This window comes from Phodopus roborovskii, unplaced genomic scaffold (assembly GCF_943737965.1).
Source record: "Phodopus roborovskii unplaced genomic scaffold, PHOROB, whole genome shotgun sequence".
NCBI lineage: Eukaryota > Metazoa > Chordata > Mammalia > Rodentia > Cricetidae > Phodopus > Phodopus roborovskii.
Window position 1 is genome coordinate 1,334,932 of NW_026126645.1, and position 26,033 is coordinate 1,360,964.

The 26,033-nt window shown below is 43.7% G+C and overlaps 1 protein-coding gene across 1 annotated transcript in view; it reads right to left on the reverse strand.

The window, feature by feature from the left end:
- Positions 1–6,290: 6,290 nt before the first annotated feature.
- Positions 6,291–26,033, reverse strand: part of Clic4 (chloride intracellular channel 4) — a 50,603-nt gene continuing 30,860 nt past the window's right edge. The window contains exons 3-6 of the mRNA XM_051173448.1: positions 17,874–17,999; positions 13,928–14,034; positions 7,748–7,929; positions 6,291–6,607 (exon numbers count right to left, since the gene is read on the reverse strand). Coding sequence (XP_051029405.1) covers positions 6,443–6,607; positions 7,748–7,929; positions 13,928–14,034; positions 17,874–17,999 — 580 coding nt within the window. The 3' untranslated portion in view covers positions 6,291–6,442. The remainder of the gene's footprint in view (positions 6,608–7,747; positions 7,930–13,927; positions 14,035–17,873; positions 18,000–26,033) is intronic.

Below are 26,033 nucleotides of genomic sequence, written 5' to 3' on the forward strand. Positions count from 1 at the left end.
TCACGTCAATCCACTAGACAGACGGATGTGAGAGCTGTGTCTATTGAGTACTGCAGACGGCAGTTATAAAGATGCTTGAAGGTGTCGTGAACACACTACTCCCCCACCCTTCCTCCCTCCAAACGGCCCCCTTCTGCTTTCATATCTAAATTCCCTCCTCACACACATCCTCCTGATCCCAGCTCTCCCTCCCCCCACCAATGCCCCCCCCCATTTCACTTTACTAACTGGGGCCACATAAGATCATTTTCAAACAAATACATAATATACGGTGAGCACACCCCCATGTCCCACCACCCTTCCCTCCACGGCCCTCCCCTCCCCCTCCTCCTTTTGTCCCCGCCCCCCCCCAGTTTCACTTCTACTTCCATGTCTCTACACAGATGACTGTATGTGTCTATATAAAATCCAGGACTCACAAACAGGAGCATTCAGGCGCTTACCTTTCCGAGATTCTGAGTTAATTCCCAGGCTACCATTAGTCACAGCTGTATCCATTTTCCAGCAGAGGACACAACTTTCCTATTCTCTTCCTCCCCCTCTTCTCAGTTTCAGTGGAAGTTTACTTAGCAAAGCTAAACATAAACACTTCAGACAGAGACTGGAGCAGGCTGCTCCAAGGCAGGGGACTTCATTCTTTAGGGCTGAAAATACTTCCATTGTGCATAAACCACAGCATGTCTCTCTCATTGGGACACCTGCTCTGGACCTGTAGCTTAGCTATTAGGAATGAACAGTGCTCCAATGAACAACAATGTATCTCTGGGATACACTGGCTTAGAGGATTTCGGGTAAGTACCCAGGAGTGCAATAGCTGGGTGATGTAGTTCTATTTGAAATATTTTAAGGAACCTCCATTTTGATTTACATAGTAAGCTGCACCAGCTTGCATTCCCACCATCCTGAATAAGGGCTGTTCTTCCTCACATTCTTGCTAGCACTTGTCACTTGTTTTCTTTTTTAATTATACAATGTGTCTGTGTGGATGTATACAAGTGCAGGTGCCTCCAAGGCCAGAGGGGACAGATACTCTGGAGCTAGAGTTGCAGGGGGTTGTGAGTCACCCAGAGTGGTTGCCAGGAAGCAAACTCAGGTTGTCTGCAAGAGGAGTGCCCTTAACTGCTTAGCAGCTTCTCCAGCTATGAGGCGTTTGTTTTCTTGGTAATAGCTATTCTGGCTAGGATAAAATGGACTCTCAATATAGTTTCAATTTGCATTTCCTTGTTAGTTAAGAATGTTGAATGGTCTTTCAAATATTTACTGGTATTTGTTCCTTTTAGGGCTATATTCAGTTCATTTTTTTTTTTTTTTTTTTTTTTTTTTTTTAGTCCCCAGTCAGATGTACAGTTGGCAACAATTGTCTTTCATTCTGTAGGTAGCTCTCCATTCTGGTGATTGCTTTTGCATAGCACAATCCCACATGTCTGTTCTTGCTATTATGCCCTTACTGGTGGTGGTTAGCTTTAAATGTCAACTTGTCACAACCTAGAAACGTGTGGGAAGAGATCCTCAGTAAGAAATTGTCTAGATCAGGTTGGCTTATGGGTATTGTTAATTAACTGACACAGCCTACTGTGGGTGGCACCATTCCTTAGGCTGGGCCCTGTGTAAGAGTGAAGGAAAGTAGCTGGGCAAAAAAGCAAGCTGGTGGCACAGCTACATTAATCCGCTGCATTAATCCCTCTCTGCTCTTGATTTCGTCTTCTTGCAAGAATTAACTATTACGTGGAATTGTAAATTCACACTTCTTGGCAAGGTATTTTGTCACAGCAATCAAAGTGAAACTAACACTGTGCCTACATTTTATATGTTTCATGCCTTACATTATGGCTCTGACCCATTTTGAGTCAACTTTTGCACAGGGTGAGAGTTGGGCATCTAGTTTTGCTCTAATTTCCCAGCACCACTTACTGTCTTTTCTCCAATGTATGCTTTTGGCATCTTCATCAAGTATTAGGTAGCTGTAGCCATAAGAGATGATTTCTAGTCTATTCCATTGGTCTATATTCCTTGAGCTTGTGCTAGTACCATGCTATTTTTGTTACTAAGATTCTGTAGCATAATTTGGTATCTCCAACATTGTTCTGCTTATGATTATCTTGGCTGTTCAGAGTATTTTGTTCTTCCATACAAGCCAGGATATTTTATATATATATATATATACACACACACACACACATATACATACATACACACACACACACACACACATACAGTTTTGTGAAAAATATTAATGAGTTTTGTTGAGGAGTGAGCTGAATCTTTTCTAAGAAATCAGAAAAAAAAATCATCAACAAAAGCTTCTGGAGCCCAGGTATAGGCTTAACCAAAGATAAAAAAGATTTCTATGATTCAAGGAATTTAAGAACTTCCCTTGCCAGGCAGTGGTGACACACACCTTTAATCCCAGCACTTGGGAGGCAGAGGCAGGTGGATCTCTGTGAGTTCTAAGCCAGCTTGGTCTACAGAGCAAGCGCCAGGACAGGCTCCAAAGCAATACAGAGGAAACCCTGCCTACAAAAAAAAAAAAAAAAAAAAAAAAAAAAAAAACAAAAACAAACAAACAAACAAACAAACAAACAAAACCAAAGAAACCCCCCAAGACATGTTCCCAGGCCAACATGAGACAATCTGTCTAGAACCCTGCCCAAGTGATTGTATAGTGTCAGGTTGATAAAAGCCCCAAAACAGCTGAGAACACAAGAGTGGGTCTAATTTTCAGTACAAGTTTGTGTCATTCGCTACACCGGTTGAGTTGATAAGGATTTCATTTTCCTTGCTTGTAAATTGTAGGGAGCCGTCCCTGCATTCTCCATTACAAGATGGCGCCTGCATCCGGCTGTTGAGAATAAACAAGTCAGTGCGCAGGTGCAGGGTGATTTTCCCTCCCTTGGCCTCTGCCTCCCCCGTGGCGTCATATGGGCCGATGGGCTGCAGCCAATCAGGAGGTGACACGTCCGAGGCGAAGGTTGTAAACCTATATAAGGGTTGGGTTTTGGATGTTTGGGGTCTCCGCTCTGTAAGCTTATGCTCTCCCTCTCAAGATGCATTAAAGCTTTACTGCAGAAGGATCCTGAGTGTGCCGTGTCGTTCTTGCTGTCGAGAGGGTAGCGCGGGACAGTAAATGTGCTGAATCAGATCAGAAAATGAGTCCCAAACACTTCTACACCAAGTTATTTCCAGGAAGGAGAAAAAAGAACCCTTTGGTAGTGAAAATATATTTATTTACTTTTTTGTTTAATACAATAGCTGCCAGCAATATTCTGGTGGTGATGTTCCAGAGAGAAGACAGAAACTGCAAGCATTCTGTGCTGAGCTTTCATTCCTACCCAAGGGATCCTATAAAGAAACACTCCAGTCCTGTTCAGCACTGTGGCTTGGGAGCTGAATTTTTATGGCTTGGGACTTATGTTTTTTCTACGATAAAATACTTTTAGTTGCCACCCACTTTGGTAATTGTAAAGATGAACCTTTGGAAGTCTACCTTGAGTTTCGTAACAAATGTGCTCTCTCTCTCTAACCCAAATGATTATTGCCAGCCTAAGAAACTGGTGAGTCCATTGCCACCTGATGAGGTGTAGACCAAAATCTTCAAGAAATAATTTCTACTTCCCCTCATTTTTACACTGTAGATATTTCCTAAATGTTTTTTTTTTTTTTTAATATGAAGAAATAAATCCTATCTACATGCAACTCTGGCAAGATTCTGGAATAACTCAGCAGAAGTATAAATGCCTAAATTCTAGAACTGACCCACCTAGTGCACAACCACACACAATCTCATAATGGTTTGCAAATTGCTCAAGAGTTTAGAGTTCTGGAAGCTAATGTTACTGAGAAAATCTTATTTGCACCACATTGAAAACCTGCATCTACAGAACAAAGGAAGTTATAGTAATGGAACGGTGAGGCTTTCCCACTGTTTAATAGTTTCTCGGGAGCCACTGAAACTGGGAGGGCGGCTCAGCTCAGATCCCCCTTCTCTGAGGCGAAGGGTGTGTAAAGGAAGGGTGTTAAAGGTCACTGCAGGGGACATGAGACACCATGACCCCGTGTGCCAGCCCCACACTGCATCAACTGCATGGAAACGTTTACATTTCACCATGTCCAATCTCAAGCCTTCAAGCCATGATCTTGCACAGATGGAGGGGCCAGCACATGCTGCAGGCCTTCCTTCCCTTTTATCACTCTTGTCCATTTGCCAACCTCAAATTTGACTCTCTTCATCTAAAACTAAAATCTACCACTCTACTGAGAAAACCAATTCTGCCTCTGTGAAAACCAAGTCAGGCTTCCCTTCCTTGGAGACAGCAAGAGCAACCATGAGGAAAACTAGAAAGCCATGGGGAATGAACACCCAAGGGCGGGCATCTCACGCCAGCTTCCGTGTGTCCTCCTACTGCCCTGCACTACCTCTGGAGTGAGAAGCCCTCACTGCATCTACTTTCGGGAAGAGTGGGCATTCGTTCTCTGGAACCTTCCTCATGAAAGATGCAATCCCACCCAAGGACAAGTTGTCGCTATGTAAAGTTGGGACACCTGCCCAAGGAGACACTGCAGGGTCATTTCTCAAAGGAGAAGAAATCGTGCCTCTAGCTGGAACCAGGCGCATCACTGCCCAGTGTCACACCCTGATCAGCAGTAAGGGTGAAAGCCATGGCCGAGGCATCTCCCTGAGCCACAGGGGCACACGGTAAACCTTTCCTTGTCCCCACACTAAGTGAATTTCTGGTAGGGGCTGCTGATGAGTCAGAATGCTTTCCATGGAGTCTGTGTTTATTTACTGCCTTAAAGCCGTGGGGCAGAAAGCCTGTGGGAAAACAGCACTTCTTGAACAAGTTATATTTAAAAAAAAAAAAAAAAAAAAAATCACTGAAAATGGAGTATAGTCACAGCCAGGCTCTGGAGGACTACAGTGAAAAAGTCCACTTTGTTTGGGGAGGGGGAGAGAGGAAGGAAAGACAGCACATATCTCCTTTTATCAAACTCACTCTCCTTTGTTAGACTTCAAATAACTTTTGGCTTAGACTTCATTTAAAAAATGAGACAAGCCAGACGTGATGGTGCAGTGTGGGCTCATAATTCCAGCATTCAGGAGGCAAATGCAGGAGTTGCCACAACTCTGAGGCCAGCTTGGTTTACCTATCAAGTCCCAGGGCTTCAGAGAAACATCTCATCTCAAAATAAATGACAAGAAAAAAACAAGAATGCCCTTCCTCAGTGTGGCAATTGGCATTAGGCAAAACTGTGGGAAATACACCCTCACTATGAACAACCCCTATTTATCCCAGAAGTGAAGGACCTCCCACTCGGTCTAATGCAAAAGGCGGTGGAATGGGAGCATGTGACCTATGCTTCATGGGAGCTTAAGATGGGCCAGATGATGCATTCTACCCACCCACCCCATCCCCGAGAAACTTTAGGAGCAAAGTGTACTTGACCTTTCAATAAGCTGACCCTAAACCCGATTAGCTTCTGAATGATTCACATGAGCTTCGGCAGCTGAGCGGCAGCCTGTGCAGTGTTGCTCAAAGACAGGAAGATACACCTCCACCCAGAAAGGGGCTTTTTACAAGAGGGAGGTGGAGCTTGGTGTGGCTCAGGGACAGAGCCTTGCCAGGTCTACAAAGTCCTGGGTTCTATCCCAAGCACCACCCCCAAAAAAAGGTGGGGGGGGGAGGGAGCTGTTACAATGAAGGCAGCAATACTGTTGCAAATGTATGCATAGTCCTGGGCAAAGCCCACAGCAGATAACACAACAGAGAACCCACCCATCTTCTCTTATCATTTTGAGAATTTTCAGTTTCTACATAGTATCAGATGTTATGATTTATACAAATGACACATTTTAGGCAAAAATTAACTATCTACCAAGAAAACAGCAGTCTCTCTACATACAGAAGGCAGTCTTTCCAGACAGCAACATCCTTCAGCACACTCCAGGACAGACTACACTGAAACAGCATGTCCAACACAGTAGCAATCCTTCCATATTCCTTATTCAATATTAGAACTCTCCCCCGATAAATATTCTTTGTACCGTGCATTATACACTAGTGTGGGGTCCACTGATGTCACGGCTACTATTCTAATGGTTGAACACTGCACCTCAAGTCCTGCCATCTACACAGTGAATGGACATGATGGTCAGGGCTCCAGAGTGATGGCAAATTGCCTCTCGTGTGATGAGCTTGTGCAGAGTACCTCCGAACTGGAGGACAGCAGATGGACAGGGCAGGGCAGGTGGGCCGGGTAGAGGATTTTAGAATAATACTGCTTAGGAGTGTGTATGGAGATAACTATTACACTTTGTCTATCTTTAATCCTAGACTTGAATAACTGCATGTTCATGCAAAATACACTTCTACTTTAGAGGAGGCAGAGCAGTCTGTTAGGAAAGCGTATTTTGGGGAAATCTGAAGGCATCTCTTGAAAGTGCTCTTTACTTGGTAAGTCTCTTGGCGACATCACTGTATGCGATTTCCACCTCCTTGTCGCTGGGACAGGTGTTGGTGAACTCATCCCTACTGTAGGCATTTGTCAGGTATCTCCAGATACCCGTCATTCCTTTAGGAATATCAAAGTTGCGGTATTTTTTGGCCACCACCTGAAATGCAAGAGATCAAGAGTCACACCTACTTTCCAAGTCTCCACACTAGGCATGTCTGACTTAAGTGACTATTAATTCTGTGAACCTTTGTCAACATATTCTGGGGGTGGGAGCTCTTCCAGAAGACTGTAGTTCTGTTCTCAGCTGTCATGTGGGCAGCTCAACACTGCCTGTAACTCCGAGAGGAAAGGCACCCCCTTCTGGTCTCCACCGCTACCCAGGTGAACATGTTCAGAGAGCAAGCCACCCCTCACTCATCTCACTCGTAGACCAGAACTGCCTGCTACTCCATGCACTTGGAAATGCGACAGTGGCTACAGAAGCCTGCCCTGGACATCGGGAGATGGCTGAGTATAATCACCGGGTAAGTCTTTTTAAAACACGTACTATTTTAAGTTTGTTTTTTTTCCTTCCTTTTTTTGGTTTGGGCTATTTTTTGGTACAGTCTCATGGTAGTTATGCTGGCTTTGAACTCTTGATTCTCCTGCCTCCATCACCCAAATTCTGGGATTGCATAGCAGCTTCTAAAACTGTTTTTCTTCTCTTAGATCTTTACTGCACAACTAATGCTCATTTAATAAATTACCGTGGTGTCTCATATAATAACCACTCAGGAGAGATACTCCCTTAGTCTAGAGACACGGGGGAGGGCCTAGGCCTTACCCCAAATGACTTGACAGATTTTGATGATCCCTCATGGAGGGCCTCACTCTCCCTGGGGAGTGGATAGGGGATGGGATGGGATGGGTGGGGGGCATGGGAGTATGGGAGGGAGAGGGAGCTGGGATCAATATGTAAAATGAGAAAAAATATTAATAATAATAAAAAAATAACCACTCGGCATTTTTGGTTTTGAATGAAAAGATGACCTGTAGGATGAAAGTGACATCTTTGAGTTTTTACTCAATCACAGGAAAAGAAAAAAATTCTTGTTCAAGTCTCACTTTTTTTTTCTCCCTGAGACAGGGTCTCATATAGCCCATTCTGGCCTTGAGAGGGAGTCCTGAAGCTCCTACCTCTATTTTCTATTGAATTGGCTCCAGAATGTGCTGACTCTGTGTACTCTGGCTAGGTGGAGAATGGCTTCCATGAGGGGAGCGCTGCTCCAGGCAGCACCCGTACTTCCGCCAGGCCTACCTTGACAATGTGCAGCTTGGGCAGCAGGTTGCAGTCTGCCAGTGTCATCTCATCACCGTCCAGAAATCTTCGCGTGGAAAACTTGATGTCCTCCATACTGTTCTCATCAATTTCGTCAGGGAGGGGAGAGTTCAGATACTCATCCAGTTTCTGCAGCGTCTTCAAGAGCCCCCTCTCCAGTGCTGAAACAGATTGGGAACACTGACAAGTCCGGCCCTGAGCAGGAGCACTTGTGCCCTCAGCTCTCGAGAGCAAGACAGAAGGTTCCTATCCCTGGAGCTTAACCGCACAATCGTTCCCACAAGGGCACAAACAAACAAGAGTGGTGTCTATTTTGCCAACCAACAAATGCCTCACCCCCTTCAAAGCGATGCAGCCCCACACTGTTGATGTTTAAACTGCAAAGATAGGTGGGGAACATAAGTCTATTAATTCAAAACTAGGAGAAATCCTTGCCGAGATGGAGAGCACAGTCCTGCTCACCAGGATCTTTTGGATTTACCATGGAGAAATGTGTTAAGAAGTACCAATGCCTGAGCAGACAACCTACACAGAAAGCCTGGGAGCATGGGGTCTCACTCTGCCTTGTAACACACAAGAGGCCAAGAATAGGATTGCCTTACCCAACACACGAGTTCAGACTGCAAAGACATAATGACCGTACTGAACGAGCAGCCTCCTTGAGAGCCAAGAGACTAGATGCTATGGCTGCTATGCCTCGGGAAGCTGGACTAAGCCATTGGCATGCACCTGGAGAGTCAGGTCAGTGAGCCTTAGACGAGGGAGCTGGGCCATTACAGAAAGGAAATAGAGCAATAGACAGAGCCTCCACTGTCTCTACCCACTTCACTTTATTTTGTTGCTGCTGCTGGAGACCTGTGTGTGTGTGTGTGTGAGAGAGAGAGGGGGGGGGAGGAGGAAGGAGAGAGGGGGAGAGAGAGAGAGAGAGAGAGAGAGAGAGAGAGAGAGAGAGAGAGAGAGAAAGGCCATGTGGTATAGATTAATAAAAATATGGGTTAATATAGTTGTAAGAGCTAGTAGGACAAGCCTAAACTATAGGCTGAACTTTCAAAAAAAAAAAGTCTCCGTGTCATTTGGGGGGAGGGGGGCTGGCTGCCCAAAGAAATAATCTGATTACAGACAGATGAGAAGCACATAGATCTGGATTCATCAAGATCACCCTAGCTATTTCTACAGTCAAACAGGAGGATTGTTCCCGTCTTTGTGTTAGGATTCAGACGTATGCTGGCCTTCCTCTCCCCCCCCCCCCCCATCACCTGGCAGAATGCACTCAGGCAGCACCATGGCCAGCCCAGGGTCCTATGGCTGCTATGTCTAGCCTGCAGGCAGGTGCAAAGGTTTAAGACTCTTCTGCTCTTTTCCCACTGCTCCTCTGAGGGGCAGACAGGACTTTTCCTGTCTCTTCCTTCTCCCACTCCCTTCCCTTTCCCCCAGCAAAGCTTCCTACTTAAGCTCTGTCTGCCTGGCATGTTTGTTGTTCCCCTCCTGCATGGGATCTGGCCAAGGTCCCTATAACCCCACTCATGGAAATGGGCCTACCCCTTCCAAAGTGCCACTTAGCAGCACTCCAAATCCCCATATTTCACAAGACTTTTACAACTTCTACCACAGATCCAATGGCTGAAATGTGTACCTAACTCTAGTTGGTTTTTGGGGGGAGGGGGTTGCCCCTCCCTGTTTCCTTTCCTTGTGTCTGTCTGTCTGTCTCTGTCTAGTCACAGTGCGGTCAGTCACATCCCACTGTGGCTAAGCCCATCTCCCTCGAGATGGGATCTTCCCTCTGCCTGGAATGTCCTGTTTTGCTAGGCATCTCATGCTCAGTGTATAGTGTATGGTGTATGGTGTGGCCACAGTGTGAGATTCTAAATGCCTGAATCTTAACAGTTTATTTTGTGGGAAAACAGACAGCAGAGGGTGCTAGAATTCAGAAATAAATTTGGGGAATTATGAGCACTCAGCTGGACCTGAAGACACAGCAGATAACCATCATTTAAAACAAAAGACTAAAAACACACAGCAACAGATAGTACCTTCTGGTAATATTATACAAGCCGATGGTAAGGCGTATATAGCTAAAATATGACACATAAATTATTAATAATATGAACAAATGAGAATCCAGGGTTAGAAAGCTGGGTTAGTAAGGAATTAAGTGCATGATGAACATCTTGTGGTATACTCAAAAGAAAAAGAAACAGCTGGGCAGTGGTGGCTCACACCTTTAGTCCCAGCACTCAGGAGGCAGAGGCAGGGGGATCTCTGTGAGTTCGAGGCCAACCTGGTCTACAGAGTCAAGTTCCAAGACAGCCAGGGCAAACAGAGAAACTCTGTCTCAAAAAACAAAAAAAAGAACCATTGAAAATGGAGAAGAAATTAGTAATAATCTATGTTAATCATTATTAATAATAATTTATGGCTCATCATAAGGTGTGGTCAACAGAAAAGACAAAGCAGGCACTAGGAGGTTCCAAAAACCGTGCTAGCCAGTGAGGTGAATGAACAAAGTCCTAAACTCAGCACAGGCAGACTGTTGTTGGGAGGGCAGGGAAACACCAAAACTAACCACTGGGAGGCAGTAGTAAGTCACCAACACAAAACAAAACAAAACCTTCAAAACAAAGTGCAATGCAGCATGCACAGCTTAAAATTGATTCTGAGAATAAAAAATAACATTTTGGCCTGTGGAAATATAGCTAAATTTTAAAATGAAGATCCCCATGAGTCAGAAGTATATGGAAAAATGAACATTTTGAGGGTAGTGGAAATACAAACTGGTCAGACTTTGAAATTTTGGCAAAAGTGTAAAATGCATAGAATTGCTGGACATGGTGGCACAGGCCTGTGCTCTATGTCCAGGAGACCTGAGAGCCACATAGTAAGACTCCATCTCAAAGGGGGAGGAAGGGCTCAAGCCTTCCTACACCCATTTGGAATCTAGCTCAAGGACAGTCACTGGTAGCATGGTCACAGCCAAAAGCCATCTACAAGGTCCAACTGGGAAATGGCAAACACAAATCCTATTAAATCCCGAGGCAGGCTTGTTTTGACTGGGGTGGGGGTGGTGCGATTCGTGATCTCCTCCTGCTGCAGCCTCCTGAGTGCTGGGTCACAAGTAGCAGGAAGCATTTCTAATACATTATAGTGTGAGCATCACAACAACAGTTCCATATAAAATAACTCCCAGCCACCTGGGGTCTGTTACTGAATTACATCCTGACACTATATTGTTAAGTCAGAAAGGATCCGCAGACGTGTCTTCTGGACACAACAGGACACCTGCACTCATGAACTCTCGGCATCTGTGATCACTGCAGAGACAACCAGTCAGCACTGCAGCATGGGAATGGGGAGACCATGAGCCCCATCCCTAGCTCAGGAACTATTGGCAGCTGATGGCTTTGGGAGGAGAGTCAGTTTTCTTTAAAGGTGTGACTCCTAGTAAGTCACCCAGGCTCCAATGGATGGTCCCACACCCAGGAATATATATGAACAGCACAAATTGTAATCCGTGGGTTATTTCTTTCTTTTAAAAAATTAAGTTGAATAAGTGGGGAGACGGTGGTGAATCGGGTGGAGTAGTGGGAGGAGGAGAGTGAATAGGATCAAACTACACCAGGCGTATGATAGTCTCTAAGAATTTAAAAAAATAAAAATTTTCCCTGTACAACCTTGGCTTTTCCAAGAAGCAAAACTTCCTCTATTACTTATATGATTAGAATGAGCAGATTCAAGGCAGAAGTGTTGAGTGTGACGTAAACATTTCTGCTGTTAAAATATATACATCAACTTAAGCACTGATCCTTGTCCCTAGCCCATGTTAGCACCTGGGGCCCAGGCAACCTGGTGCCCATTGGCCCCTTGGCTGCACGGCTGCCAGACAAGGCTCAGTTGAGACCAACCAGGAAGTCGGCCTGAAGTTTCCATACCTGGGGCAACACCTGACTCCAGCAGAGACCACAAGCTGGGACCACCTGGGCACCACCCAGAAACAGACTCCAAGGGAGAAAGTACCTAAGGTTCCAAAGGAAATTGCTACCATCCCACCATTGTAGATAGGATCACCTGATGTCCCTTAAGCTAACACACACCCATTCCCTAACACCAAGACAGCCCAGATAAATGTCAGCCAATCGGGGATCCTGAACCTTAGGTATCCCTTGTCCCAACCTCTGCTATGATAAAAACCCTCTCTCGGCTGTCAACAGACAGAGTCCAAACCTACGCTTGAATAAAGGCTCTTTGCCTTTTACATACAGGACTCTGTCTGTCTCCTTGTTGGTCTTTGGGGAACTCAATGATTTGGGCATAACACTCTAGACTAATGTGATAGCATCTAGACAGCTATGCCCTTAGAATTAGGTCCTACAGGTCTTTAAACTCTTCATATATATATTGGATTTTACAAGTGTTTACTTACTAGGCTAATAAAGCAAAAACTTGTCAAGGAGAAAGTAAGGATCCACCTCTGTAAAGTGCTGAATGTGGGTGTCGGGAGATGGATGCCCCGCTGCCCAGGCTTATTAAAAGCATGCAATTGCTCTCAGCAGACAGAGGACTGCAATAAACACACAGGGGACAAGCATTCAACTCAAATTTGTTTTCCAAAGCCTCAGGGCAATGACAGGTCCCCATGGGGAAAAAGTAGCTTGGCACCTCAACTTATTTACCAGTAGGTATTGACTATAAAGAAGGCCTTGTACATTAGGTGCTCGCTCTGCTGTCTCTAGAGCACTGGTTGAAGCACTCTAGAGACAGCAGGCGTAGGTGGCCATTTAAGGCAATATAACAACTTGACAGATAAAAACATAGAGTACAAAGTTGTACTTAAGTGAGTCACTTTCTCTCTCCCCAGCCCTCATCCCCCAAGGCAAAGACAAACTAATTTTATTCCCTACTTCTCCCCATCGTGCAGTTAAAAAAAAAAAAAAATCCAACCAACTCTCCAGCCCTCAAAAACTGCACACAGAAATAAACCATAACAACCGTGAAAGAGCACAAAAGGCTGGTCAGCTAGCAGACCTGGGTATAAAAGCCAGCTTTGTGAAAACATCTGCTTGCACAAGCAGGGAGCAAAACTCTCTCTCTCTCTCTCTCTCTCTCTCTCTCTCTCTCTCTCTCTCTCTCTCTCTGAAGAAGGGACTCCAACTTGACCATTTACTCAGGGTATAAACTGCTTAGAGAGAAACATTTTTAGTCAGGAAAACAGCTAATTACTTCTATCCAAGGCAGTCACTGGAACATTATAAAAATAGATGTAAGCCAGGCCTGGGCACTAAAACTGTCTCCCACACCCACCCCTGTTCCCCCTCATTAAAGAACCCAGATTATCAGAAGGGAGCCCGAATAACTGGATACGGAAATACAGAGAAGTCAGCAAGTACTTTGCTTTAGGTGTTTGCTGCTATTGACAACACTGATTGTCGCCCCTGGCCCTAGACCACAGGCTGCCACAGCCTTTAGCCCAAGCTACCTATAGCCACAGCAGGCTCAGCATATACTCAAGAGGGCTGGTTTTTGTCTTTTGACAGAATTTCATGTAGCCCAGGCTGGCCTCATACTCCATATCTTTTCATTAAAACAAACAAGTTGTATCTACACTACTAAACTGTTCCTCACCATAACAACGTCCTGAAACAAAATCTCTAGTTTTAGGATGTAAAGAGATCTGAAGGCTGGTGAGTCTAATCACCTTCTAAAGGCCACTCCCCAAACTGCTCAGGAACAGCAATTAGCACACACATACACGACAAAGCATAGGCACACCGGCCAGAGCCCCACAATAAACAAGTGGCTTAGTAATCAGTCAGTCAGAGCCAAAGCCATCTATCTATCTCATCACCACAGCCCTCTGCCCATCACTCTGGCTGTGCCCTCAGTTCTCACACTGCTCCCTTGAGGTGAAGTCCTCAGTGTCTGAGAACTATGGCTTCCCTCCCGTCTCCTGTCTCCCAGGCTCCAGGACTGGCGCTGGGAAAGCTGCAATTTCACCGCTTACTCCGGGTTCCCATCACCCTCCCTGGGACAGGTCTGATGCTCACAGCCAAGCCTGAACTCCATACACTCCTTACACTCACTGTCATCCTAACAGCTCAAATTGCTATGTGGGCCTTTGTCTCATTTTGCTTTCTGTTGTGACAATCCGATTTAAAAATCCCTTACCTTCATTAGCCTCTGGCCTTGAATTCTTGATGTAAGCAGAGAATTTGGCAAAGATGTCCATTCCAGCAGTGTTTGACTCTGGGTGTTTTGGTGAAAGCTTTAAGTACCTAAATAGAAAGGGTGATACTGGATTACAGATCCTTCCAGAGAAATTACCCCAAGTCCTATCAATCAGCAAACCACTGTGCAGGTGACACCAGACGTCTTTGAACAGTTACTGATCTAAGAAACACTGCCATCTGTTTTCTATGGTAGTTTTTACATTTTCCCCCTTAGGAAACAAAGCGGTATTTTTGTTCACATATTAATATTCTTGGCAGTCAACGGGCATCCACTCCCCACCTCCATTTGATGATTAGAATGCTAAGGAAATGGCTTGTTAAGGGGCCAGGAGAACACAGAGGAACAGATGTCCTAGAATAAGACTTCTCAAGCAAGCCATCCAAGGGAGCTTTCCATGGTGCTTCACGTCCAGCTGCACCACTAGTGCCAGGGCACTATCAGAACACAACTTTAAAAGAACCACAAAGAAACAAAGCAAGTCACACTCAAACTCTCAGCAACCGGGAAGACACAGCTCTCACAGCTGGGTGCTTAGTATGCCGGGCACTGGCCTGGCACTGTGCAGCAGCATGAGGGAACCAGACAGCAGGAGGAGCCCAGGCTGGTCAAGCATCTTGATCATCCACAGCCAACTGAGGACAAAATAGTAGATGGACCATTCTCTTTTAAACAGCACCCCGCCTTCCCCACTCCCTCTGTGCTAAATATGCTGTATTATTTAGGACTGTAGTGCTGCCCAATAAACAAACAGGATGTCAGACATTATACTGAACCCTCTTTTGTGTTGTGACCATGTTTTCAACTTTAAGAAAGCCATGACACACCAGCTGTAAAGAGTTGTGCACATGCACACACACATACTTAAATGTTTAAATTCCAACCACATATAATCAATGTGTTTCTTCCTTAGGATGGGAAGTCTGTGGGAAAAGCTGGGCTACTCCTCCTTCCCTCAACAGGGCTTGCTTCCTCTCAGAGTCTGGCCTGGGGACTCTGCTTCAGAGAATATTAATGAGCTGGAGGGCCCTGCCAAATAAGGTAAAATTTCACACTAACCTACTCATTTCAACTTTTTCTAGAGGATACTGTCTGGACTAGTTCCCTTAAATTAAAATGAAGGGGAAACAAAATTGGAAAGAAACATTACAATCCAATGTTTTCTTTAATTCTGTGTGTTTCTCTCACACACGTATACATTTACAAACAACATACATACATACATACATACATACATACATACATACATTCCAGACAGGCCTGAGTGCTGGAATCAACATAGTTATTGTTTCTTCTGCTCACTATTGTGAATTCAGTAAAGGTTTATCTTCTAAAAACCTCAACCTTGAAAAACCAGGGAAAAAACCCTCAAGCTCATTTCCTTTTTAGTAAGTCCACCTAGTCTCCAATTTCTCAATTTTTAACACTAGAAACTTCTCCCATAAACATTACACCAAGTTATGTAGTGAACGAATCTAATGAGTTTATCTGAATCACAAACATGCAGGAATGTTCTTCCTAAGTACAGAGCTCTCTCCACCACCTGAGCAGAGACAGTTAATCCCAAGGCCAACATCCCCGAATTTTCCCTGACTCTGAAAACTAGCAGCTTGCAGTGGCAGTGTAACAACTGCTCTCACAATGAAGAGCCACACAAACATCCCAACAGAGCCAGTGCAGAGAACACAGTGTCCCTGAGTGCATCTGGGTCTTCCTCTAGCCCAGTGTGCACGATTACTCCTGCCAGAGGTGACAGTGTACACTGATCTCTGCTCTGGTGAAGCTGAGGTAAGGAGGATCATGAATTTGAAGCCACAAAACAAAATAAAATGGCCCATCTTACATAGAGCCTCTGGAGTTACACACTGACATCTGTCATCTTCTGTCCCAACCTTTCATCTCTAGTAGCAAAGCACAGTTTAGTCAAAAACCCAGGTTTGGAGGCCAGAGAGACAGATCGGTGATCAAGGGCATTTGCTACTCTTGCAGGAAAAGGACATTGATTCTGTTCCCAGCACCCATGCAGAGGCTCAAAACCACCTGTAACTCCAGTTTCAGGGGACCCAACACCTTCTGACCTCCACAGGCTCCTGCACACACAGGTGTACACATATACAGGCATACATATTAAATAAAACTTTTAAAACCAAGTTTTAAAGCTTTGTGGATAAGGAAATCCTTTACTTAAAAAAAATACAGTAAATAAATAAGAGTAACAAATTAATAATGATTATGATGATGCTTTCCCCAGAGGACAAGAGAAAGCCATTAGACCCTGTAGTTTCTCACAGAAAAGTTCTGTGTGTTCAGCTTTGCACGAGTGACCACATCTCAGGAAATGCCGGAGCGCCTGCATCTGCCCTGCAGGGGTGGCATTACGGTGCTCACAGCTCCAAGCACTGCCTTTGGACAGGCTGGTCTACCTGCTAAGGCAGACCTGCTGCCCAACCCCCTCACCTGTAACAGGGCCTTGTACAAACACAGCATGAAGAGCACTCATTAGGCCTGGAGTGAGCTGCAGATAGTGAGCTTGAGCCAGCCTAGACTACATCAGACCTTGTTTTTTTGTTTGTTTGTTTTGTTTTGTTTTTTGTTTTTTGGGGTTTTTTGGAGAAAAGGAGAGAGGAAAGAGATTAAGAATAAAAATAAAAAGCCTGTCTACATATAAAACTTTACCCAGAAACTCTTCAGGCTGTATATAAAGAAAAAGAAAAGTACCCTAGAAAACTTAGCACACTAAGGCAAAAAGACTTCAGTGTTGGAAGAAAAATCCATCTCCAGGTATAGCAGCTTTATAACCTGCCCAAACAAAACAGACATGAAATTTCTATATGAAAAACAACAAGCTGTAGCCAGATGTGGCAGCGCACACATTTAATCCCAGCACTCAGGAAGCAGACGCAGGCGGATCTGTGAGTTAGAGGCCAGCCTGGCAGCCAAGACAAACATAGTAAGACCCTGTCTTAATAAGTACATAAATAATGAAAAGAAAAAGGAACAGTGAAAAATATTTATTTCCAAGGTCCAATTCAATACATCAGATGCCAAGAAGCCAGAATATTTTGGGTTTAGCTGTATTTTTAACTAGTACCTACTTCTTCTGAGGTGCTATACCAAGAAGGAACAATAAGAACTGACTTTGTTGCTGCTGAAAAGTAGAAACATAAGAAAATGTTTGCTTGGCCAAAGTGGATATATCACTTTGCCCACTCACTGATTTAAAACATAAAATAAGGCTGGAGAGATGGCTCAATGATTAAGAGCATTGGCTGCTCTTCCAGAAGTCCTGAGTTCAATGCCCAGCCCTCACATGGGACTCACAAATGTCTACAATGGAATCCAATGCTATCTTCTGGTATGTAGACATACATGTAGACAAAACACATATATATAAAACACACAAACACAACTTTAAAAAAGAGAGAAAAGAAACACATTTCCAGGCTAATTAAGATGATAAAGCCTAAAAGAAAACTAATAACACTTTGAAAATAAAAGTAGGATACAAAACCTTCTATCTGTAGTTTTAATTTCCATTACAATGCTACCAGAACTGGAAAGTTTGGAATGACTTAGGGAATGCCAGACACCTTGCAAAGCTGCCTCAGAGCATATCGTAGGTCTGGCAGCACCACAGTCCATCTAGACCTTCCAACTGGGTGCAGCTTTGGAACCTGTCTTGCCCACCAGTAGCTCCTGCCTTTCTTAGAATGGCCAAGCAGACAGCCCATCCGACACTGAGGATGCATGAATCTTACAAGGCAGTCCTAGTTATCAAATTCAACGCTCTGAGAATCTAAAGGCCATCACATCAGGAAGAGTGTCTGCAGACCAATAAAGCCTTATTCAAAGCGGCAGCACTGTGTCCACACATTCTGATACTCACTTGGGAGGGCACAAGACTTCTTCAAGAAATTCCTCAATCTTATTTACATCCGTTTTGACTTCACTGTTGAAGGTTATAAACGGTGGGTGGGTCCCCGGAGCCAAGTTCTGCAGATCTGCAGGCTTCCTGTAGGCAAAACAGTGGTCAAGATGAGATCACTTTCCACTCTAAAAAGGCAACATTAAGTTCTCAGGCAGTTCTAACTCTTCGAGTTTGTAAGAATGAGCAAGCCCCAATGTTTATTCACTAAGTCTAAGGATTGCCCAGCACTGTAATAAGCAGCAACCCCACACATGGCACATAATGCCGTGTGATGAGAGCATTAAGAGTCACTGACTTGCCAGTGGTGGTGGACACACCTTTAATCCTAGCACTTAGGAGGCAGTGGCAAAGGCAGAGGCAGGCAGATCTCTGAATTGGATGCCAGCCTAGTCTACAGAGTGAGTTCCAGGACAGGCTCCAAAGCTACACAGAGAAACCCTGTCTCAAAAAAAAAAAAAAAGGGGGGGGGGAAGTCACTGATTCATCAACCAAAAGACAAATTCTTGATCCTTGGGCCTGGAAAGAAGTCTCAACAGTTAAGAATATGCATGGCTCTTACAATACCCACATAGGGCAACTCACAACCACCTGCAATTCCAGACCCAGAAGATCTGACACACTCCTCTAGCCTTCATTGGTACCAGTACTGGTGCACAGAGACACAATACACACAGAGACCCAGACGGACAGACACACGCGCACGCACAGTTAAAAATAAAGATAAAAACTTTAAAAAGATAAAAACAAAGTCCTTCATTCTCACTCCAAATCAACTAGGTTGCTTAAAGTTGGTGGTAAAATGAAGGGCAAAGATTTAAGAAAGTCCGCCTGCAGCTTTAACCGTGACACTAACTACCTCTGACCAGGACCCATAGGCCAAACCTCTCTAGGCCTGAATTCTTTCCTAATTTTCTTTGTTTACTTTGTTTGGGGAGTAGACATAAAACAAAGAAGAACCAGCAAGCTCCCACAGTTCTGAACTATAAGAAGAAATCCTGATCCCTTTACCATCTCCGTTCGAGTCAGACTAACACACAGAAAAATGATTGGGAGGCTAGCTAGTCTCCCAATACGTAAAAGAAGATATGAGCAAGGTAGGAAATAGCACAAAATTGATAAAGTATTCAGTGTGTAAAAAAATACCTACGCTTTGAAAGGACTTGTCCAAATTGATTTTTAAGTCATCAAAAGATAAAGTAAAGCCAGAAATGGTAGCATACCCCTTTACTCTCAGCAGATCTTGGTGAGTTTGAGGCCAGCCTAGCCTACATAGCCAGCTCCAAGCCAGCCAAGGGTATAGAGACCCTGTCTCAAAATGAAGATTAAGTAGAAATAGGTTCAAAGAATTGTGTAAGAGAGAGGAGGACTAGAGAAATGGCTCAGCAGTTAAGAGCAATGGCTGCCCTTCTAGGGGACCTGGGTTTAAATTTGAGTGCCTACATGGTGGTCAAGAATTAGCTGTAACTCCAGGAACACCAGTCCAAGGGGATCAGCTGCCCCCTTGTGGCCTCCACAGGCACTGCAGGGATGTACATGCAGGCCAAACACCCATACATATAAAATGAAAATAAAAAGGAACTGGCAAGAGGCAATCTGGGAGTGGTGACACACCTATAATCCAAGTATCCAGGAAGCCGAGACAGGAGGGTCATCCCTGGCCAGTCTGGGTACCACTCCAACAACAAAGACAGAAGAGTCTATAAAAGCAAGCTCCTGTCTCAAAAACAATAGAGATAAGAGAAAAGCCAGTGGGCACATGGTTAAATCTACACTAAAGAAATCCAAAACGCAACAAGGAAGACATTTTCCCACTAGAAAAAAAAATGAAAATATTGTGAAACCCTGATAAAGATGGCTGAACTTCATGATTATAACCATCATCAGCAAGGTCTGTTGCTCGTACCTGGCTAAAAAGCTCACCCAGCATCAGCAAGTGGGGTGGTTAGTGTATTTGGTAGTGACAAGACAAAGCACCATGACTTTCACCATCAATCTAATCTTGCTTCTGGAACATATACTTCCCAAAGCCAAGTCTAAACTGAGCATAGTGGCATACACACCTTTAATCCCAGCACTCAGGAGGCAGAGGCAGGTGGATCTCTGTGAGTTCCAAGACAACTAGGGCTATATAGAGACTCTGTCATTAAGTGAAAAAAAAAAAAAAAAAAAAAAAAAAAGAAAGAAAAAAGAAAACAAGAAAAAAGAAAAAGACCAATAAACAAAGTAAGCCTAAGACCCTTTTGTTTTGCAGCCCATGTTTAAAAACTCACCTAGGTTGGAGAGATGGCTCAGAGGTCAAGAATATATAATAACGCTTCCAGAGGACTGGTGTTCAGTTTTGGCTCACAACCACCTGTAACTCCAGCTCAAAGGGATCTGATGCCTCTGGCTTCCTGGGGCACTGCACTCATGTGCACATAGCCACACACAGACACACATGATTACAAATATTAAATAAAGCATCCTCATAGCCCAGTGTGGTAACCTGACACGTGCAACCCCAGCACTCAAGGGGCTGAGGCGGAATCACTTGGCTACAGATCAGTCTCGGCTGTATAGAGTTGAAGGTCAGCATGAGCCACAGATGAGAGGCAAACGAAAAGAAAACATCCACAGTACCTGGAGAGATACATTTAAGGAACTAGGATGGAAATGCCAGGAATTACTTTAAAATCGTTCAGAAAAGAGACTAAGAATAGAACAGCACAAAAAAATGATAAATTCTGGGGACTGAATTGGAGACATGGAAAAGTATTTTCTACCTTTTCCCTCCCCCGCCAAAAAAAAACAAGGTCTCATGTAGCTCAAGCTGGCCCCAAATTCACTGTGTTCAAAGTCACTTAAACCTAGCTCCAAGCTGACATTGAACTTCTGTAGTTCTTGCCTTGGCCTCTGGAGTACTGGGATTACAGGTATGGGCCACCTACCATACCTGGCTAATTCTATTCTGATATTAAATTATTAAACAAGCAGCTAAACATATCCCTTCAAATAGCCTCCCACACATCGCAGCCCACAGAGCTAGTTATCTTTTTTTTTTTTAATTAGCCAGCCTGCCCTCTTCCTTCCTTCCTTCCTTCCTGACCACAAATGCAAAGAATTTGAATTAAAAATATTTTTAAGTATATCACAAAGGAGAATTACTTTGACATAAAATGGATTTCCAAAAGAAATGATCCTACAAATGACAATTAGTCCTGCTATATTCATTTCTCCAGGTCCCATTCATTCGCACCTTCTCTCTGGCTCCATTTTAATTTAGATTAGCAAAAAAGTACCTCCTTCTTTGGCTATACATTCTAATCAAAGATATAAAAACTAGCTGTGTTTGATGTCTTTAATCCCAGTACTGGGATGCACAGACAAGTTGAGTTCAAGACCAGTCTATAGAGAGAAACCCAGTTTCAAAACAAAACAAACAAACAAAAATAAGACTTTCAGTACTGGGTTAGTTAAATTTTAACTCAGAGCCCACCCTTTACCCAGGCACTATAGTCCAGCTCTTCCAAGAAAATCACGGCCCAGATGTCTATAGGAATCTCAGCTGCAGAAGAGGACCTGCTAAAGGGTCTGGTTTGGTTTTCAATTCCTTCTTTGCCTGAGTGGTCTTCACTCTGGCGGACGAAAAGTTCAGCCCAGAGCCATGGTCCAGACCCACCTTTATTTAATAGTGATTAAGGTAACACTGTTACAGCTGCTTTTCAAAGTAACTTAAATTAGAACTACTAACTCCACCTCATTGCCGGTGGGGGTCTCTATGTCCCAGCCAGAGGCCTGCTTGCTGGTCTTTCATCACCAAAAGAACCACAGTTCTCTAACATTGGTGGTCTTCTGTCTGCAAGTCAGTTTCTCTTTTTGTTGTTGTTGTTTTGTTTGTTTTTTGAGACAGGGTTTCTGTGTGTAGCTTCGGAGCCTATCCTGGCACTCACGCTGTAGACCAGGCTGGTCTTGAACTCAGAGATCCACCTGCCTCTGCCTCTGGAGTGCTAGGACTAAAGGTGTTCCACCACTGCCTGGCATACTGTTTCTATTTATAATCTACTTCCTTCTCAACTTGTACAGAGTCCAGAAACTAACAGTTCAAGGTTTACACATTTTCAAATTTTCAGTTTCAAGTTCAAAAGCAGAAGATAATAAAATAGTATCTCATCAAAACAAAGGGTAGAAACTCAAACTGCACAAAGAGGGGCCATGGAGGAGGCTCAGTGTCAGAACATCTTCCCAGTGCACAAAGCCTTAACCCCAGCACTATATGCATGCATGCATGCATGTGTGCTGTGCATAGAATGATGCTAACGATAAGAATGTTCATGTGCAAATTTTGACTACCTAGAAAATAATTTCATCACTCAAAAGCATTAACTTTATCAACGTGTTTGTAACATACAGCAAATTATATGCCTAAATGTAAAGTAAAACATAATAAAGCCTGTATTTCTATAAATATTATTTTATGAACAGGTTAGAGTTGGATAAAAGGGAAGAAAGGGCTCAATGCTTTAAGAGTAGCCCATGGAAGGGACAAACATAACTAACTCTTACTTCTACAATTAGGCATGGCAACTTTTAAGCACCCCCCAAAAAAAACATGTTTCTTAGAGGAAGGGGTAAAGTGAAGAGCCCTGAACAGAACTGGGTAAAGCCTCCAACTGCATGGCTGGGTGGACAGTACCTGCTCTACCTCTGACCAAGTCAATAACAGCTAAAGGAAGGTAACACAAATGAAGGAAGTCATTAGGGTTTCCGTTGTCACGACAACAAAGCATTCTATAAGGAGTAGGTTACATCAGTTTTAACCTTAATGGAGTCCAGGCCTCAGTATCGGTTATGCAGGATCAAATGATTTGTAATAATAAAATCTAATTTACAAGATTTATTTGACAATGGGACACAAAGCCAGGCATACTTATGAACACCAATTCCATTAATATTAATGACTGGTAATTAGTCTATCTTATTTCTACCTGAAAGCTACACAGACTTTGGAAACAACAAAGATCATAAAACTGCTTTAGGGATTAGTTGTTGATAAAAGCCCACTGATTCCATTGAGAGAGGTTCTGGGGACAACCTCAAGGCCTCTCAATGGTAAGTAGCAGCAGCAGTGAAAAAAACAGGAGTGCCAGGCAGGGAGCAACTCTTGCACAGGTTCTGTGATGACTGCTAAACCCCCGACACCCTCCAGCACAGTAAGGCCCCTAGTGTCCCATGTGACCCACAACAGCCCCCCCCCCCCTTGCGCCTCTTTCCCAACAGTGGCAACAGCTAGGACACCTTCTGTTTATTTCCTAAAAGGCTCTCAGCCCATATTCTGCAGTTCTGTCAAGCCCATTTAAGTTTCCCCGAAGACATCTTGAAATTCTGTCTGAGCTGTGCAGAGACTCCAGAGCTGAGGGCCTTGCCCCTGACTGTAGCTCTGGCTTACTAGCAGATCTAACTGAAATACGTTATTCAGTTCTTTCCCATTTCTAGATGAAAAGCAAAAACAAAGAACAAGAAAGGAAAAAGGAAACCCAGTTGGAGCTAATACTGTTAAGTAGCTTAAGTGGCTTAATTTCAATTAAAATTTAATTCATCCCACTTGCAACAACAGGAAAGCGTGAGGCTGGTGGCTTGGTTCCAGTTGCTCGGTATAAAATGAGCACAGCACAGATAACCCACACCGGAGCTGGCTCTTGAGGGTCACCTGTCTCCGAAAGGGAGGGGAAAGGACTGTCTCTTGAGTTCCATTTCAAAGGTACCAATTTTCAAAGCACAGCATTATATATGGCAAGAGAATACTTGGCAGTATATAAACAATCAAAAACCCCACAAAGGTTAGTTAGTAGCAGGAACCTCTAATTGTTTTGTGCTGGTTTCTTTCAGTTAGCTGCTCCTTACTGTTTACTATCTGCAATCTTCTGGCTCACTAATGAAGTCATGGATGGCTAAGCAGTCACAGGCGCCTCCTTCCCAAAGTCTGTCTAGGTGAAGTGGTTACAGGACCTCACTGATTTTCTTTGCTACGTGTTATATTCAGCTCATTGATTTTTGTCTATTTCATTATCAATTTGTGAAGATTACATACATACACACAGAGAGAGAGAGCGTATATTGGAGTACATATATTGTTTGTTTGTTTTTTAGAGAAGGTTTCTCTGTGTAGCCCTAGCCGTCCTGGAACTCACCTCTGTAAACCAGGCTGGTCTCAAACTCACAGAGCACAGAGATCTGGCTGCCTGCGCTTCCTGAGTGCTGGGATTAAGGGTGTGCACCACAATGGCCAGCTGTGAAGCAGTATTTTAAAAGTAAAATATCACGCAATACTTCAGGACACATCTTAATAACACAATGTGTAAGTAGAATTTGTATTAATAAGAGATTTTGAAAAATATTCATTATGGGGCTAGAAAGATCTGAGTTCAGTTCCCAATACCCACAGCAGGCAGCTCAAGGGGATCAATCTGAAGCTCTCTTTTGGTGTCCACACATATACATAATTTAAAAATAAAAAATATCTTTAAAAACTGATAAACCACTGTTTCACAGAGAACCCCTGTCCAAAAAAAAAAAAAAAAAAAAAAAAAGATAAAATTTTAAAAAAGAAAAATGTTCACTAATCACTTTTCTAATTCACTCTTAGCAGCCTCAGGGTTTACTCCCTGACATTCTCTTGGAGTGAAAAAGAAAAATGCAAAAACATGCAATAGCAAAATTCTCTTAGGGAAGGGGGGGGGGAAGGGGGAAGAAGACAGAAAGGCAGACAGACAAACAGACATATAGTATCTAGTTCAGAATCTGTGAGACTGTCTTGAGATGAACTACAGGGCTGGTCTAGGAGTCTCAGCAGCTCCGTGGAGAAAAATGAAGTTGCCTTTCTTTCCTGAATGACTAACAGCCACAGGAAACCAGCAATTTCTCTAGAAGGCCTTCCTGTTCCATTACATTTACTCTCTGCATGTGTCATCCATGCATCTGTCACTGAAGAGCTACCAGGAAATGTCACTCATTTCTCAACTTCCCAGAAGTAGGACAAGGCAAACATACATGATGGTGGCTATTGTTTTGAGGGATGGTTGCTGATGTCACAGTGGCTGTTTTGAGACAGGGCCTCATGTGTAGCCCAGGCTGGCCTGGAACTAAGATTCTTGCTCCTTATAATTCTAGGATTGCAGACATGTACGGCCATGCCCAGCTTGAGACATAATAAAACTGAAAACGCCTTGTGTGTCTATTTGGAAATTAGATTTTGCTTTGAGTTTATAGCTCCCTTTAAAAGGCTCCACACTGATTTTCATGGCTCTGCTGTTACATTTTAAACTACTATGAAACTACATTGAAGTCTAAACTATTTTGTTACTACAGTAACTTGACTCTCAGTCTGATTAATCACTATATTACAAATACTATGCCTACATTTGGAGAAGGAAATCATTGTGGCAGTGCAAGTAAGATGATTTTTCATGTTTAACACAGAACTATACATTTGCCAAAACTTCAAAATGACCTCCATTTATTCTCTCAAGAGAAAGCACACAGACAAATCACTGGTATTCCATCAGACATGGCTGCTTTTGTTTGTTTCTCTGTGTAGCTTTGGAACCTGTCCTAGTACTTGCTTTGTAGCCCAGGCTGGCCTCAAACATGACTGATTTTTTATGATAAAAGGCTAATGTTAGGGCTGGGGAAATGGGTCAGTATAGAAAGTGGTTGCTGGACAAGCATGAGGACCACAGTTCAGATCCCCAGGATTCATGTAAAATCCTGGTATGGCCACATGTGCCCAAAACTTGGAAGGACAGGCAGAGCTCAAGAGCCAACTTTGGCCATAATAGTGAAACCTGTTCTCCAATACAGAGGAGGGCTCAGAGGTTAAGAGAACTGGCTGTCCTACCTAAGAACCCAGGTTCAATTCCCAGCACCCACATAGTAGGCCACAAACTATCTGTAGCTCCAGATATACGGGATCTGATGTCCTCTTCTGGCCTCTGTGGGCACCAGACATACAAGTGGTACAGACATATATGCAGGCAAAACATCCATAAAGTAAGAGAGCCTGTTATCAAGGGGCTAAGATGGAGAGTGGTGGAGCAGGATACCCAACATTCCCCTCTGGCTGCACACACATGAATACACCAC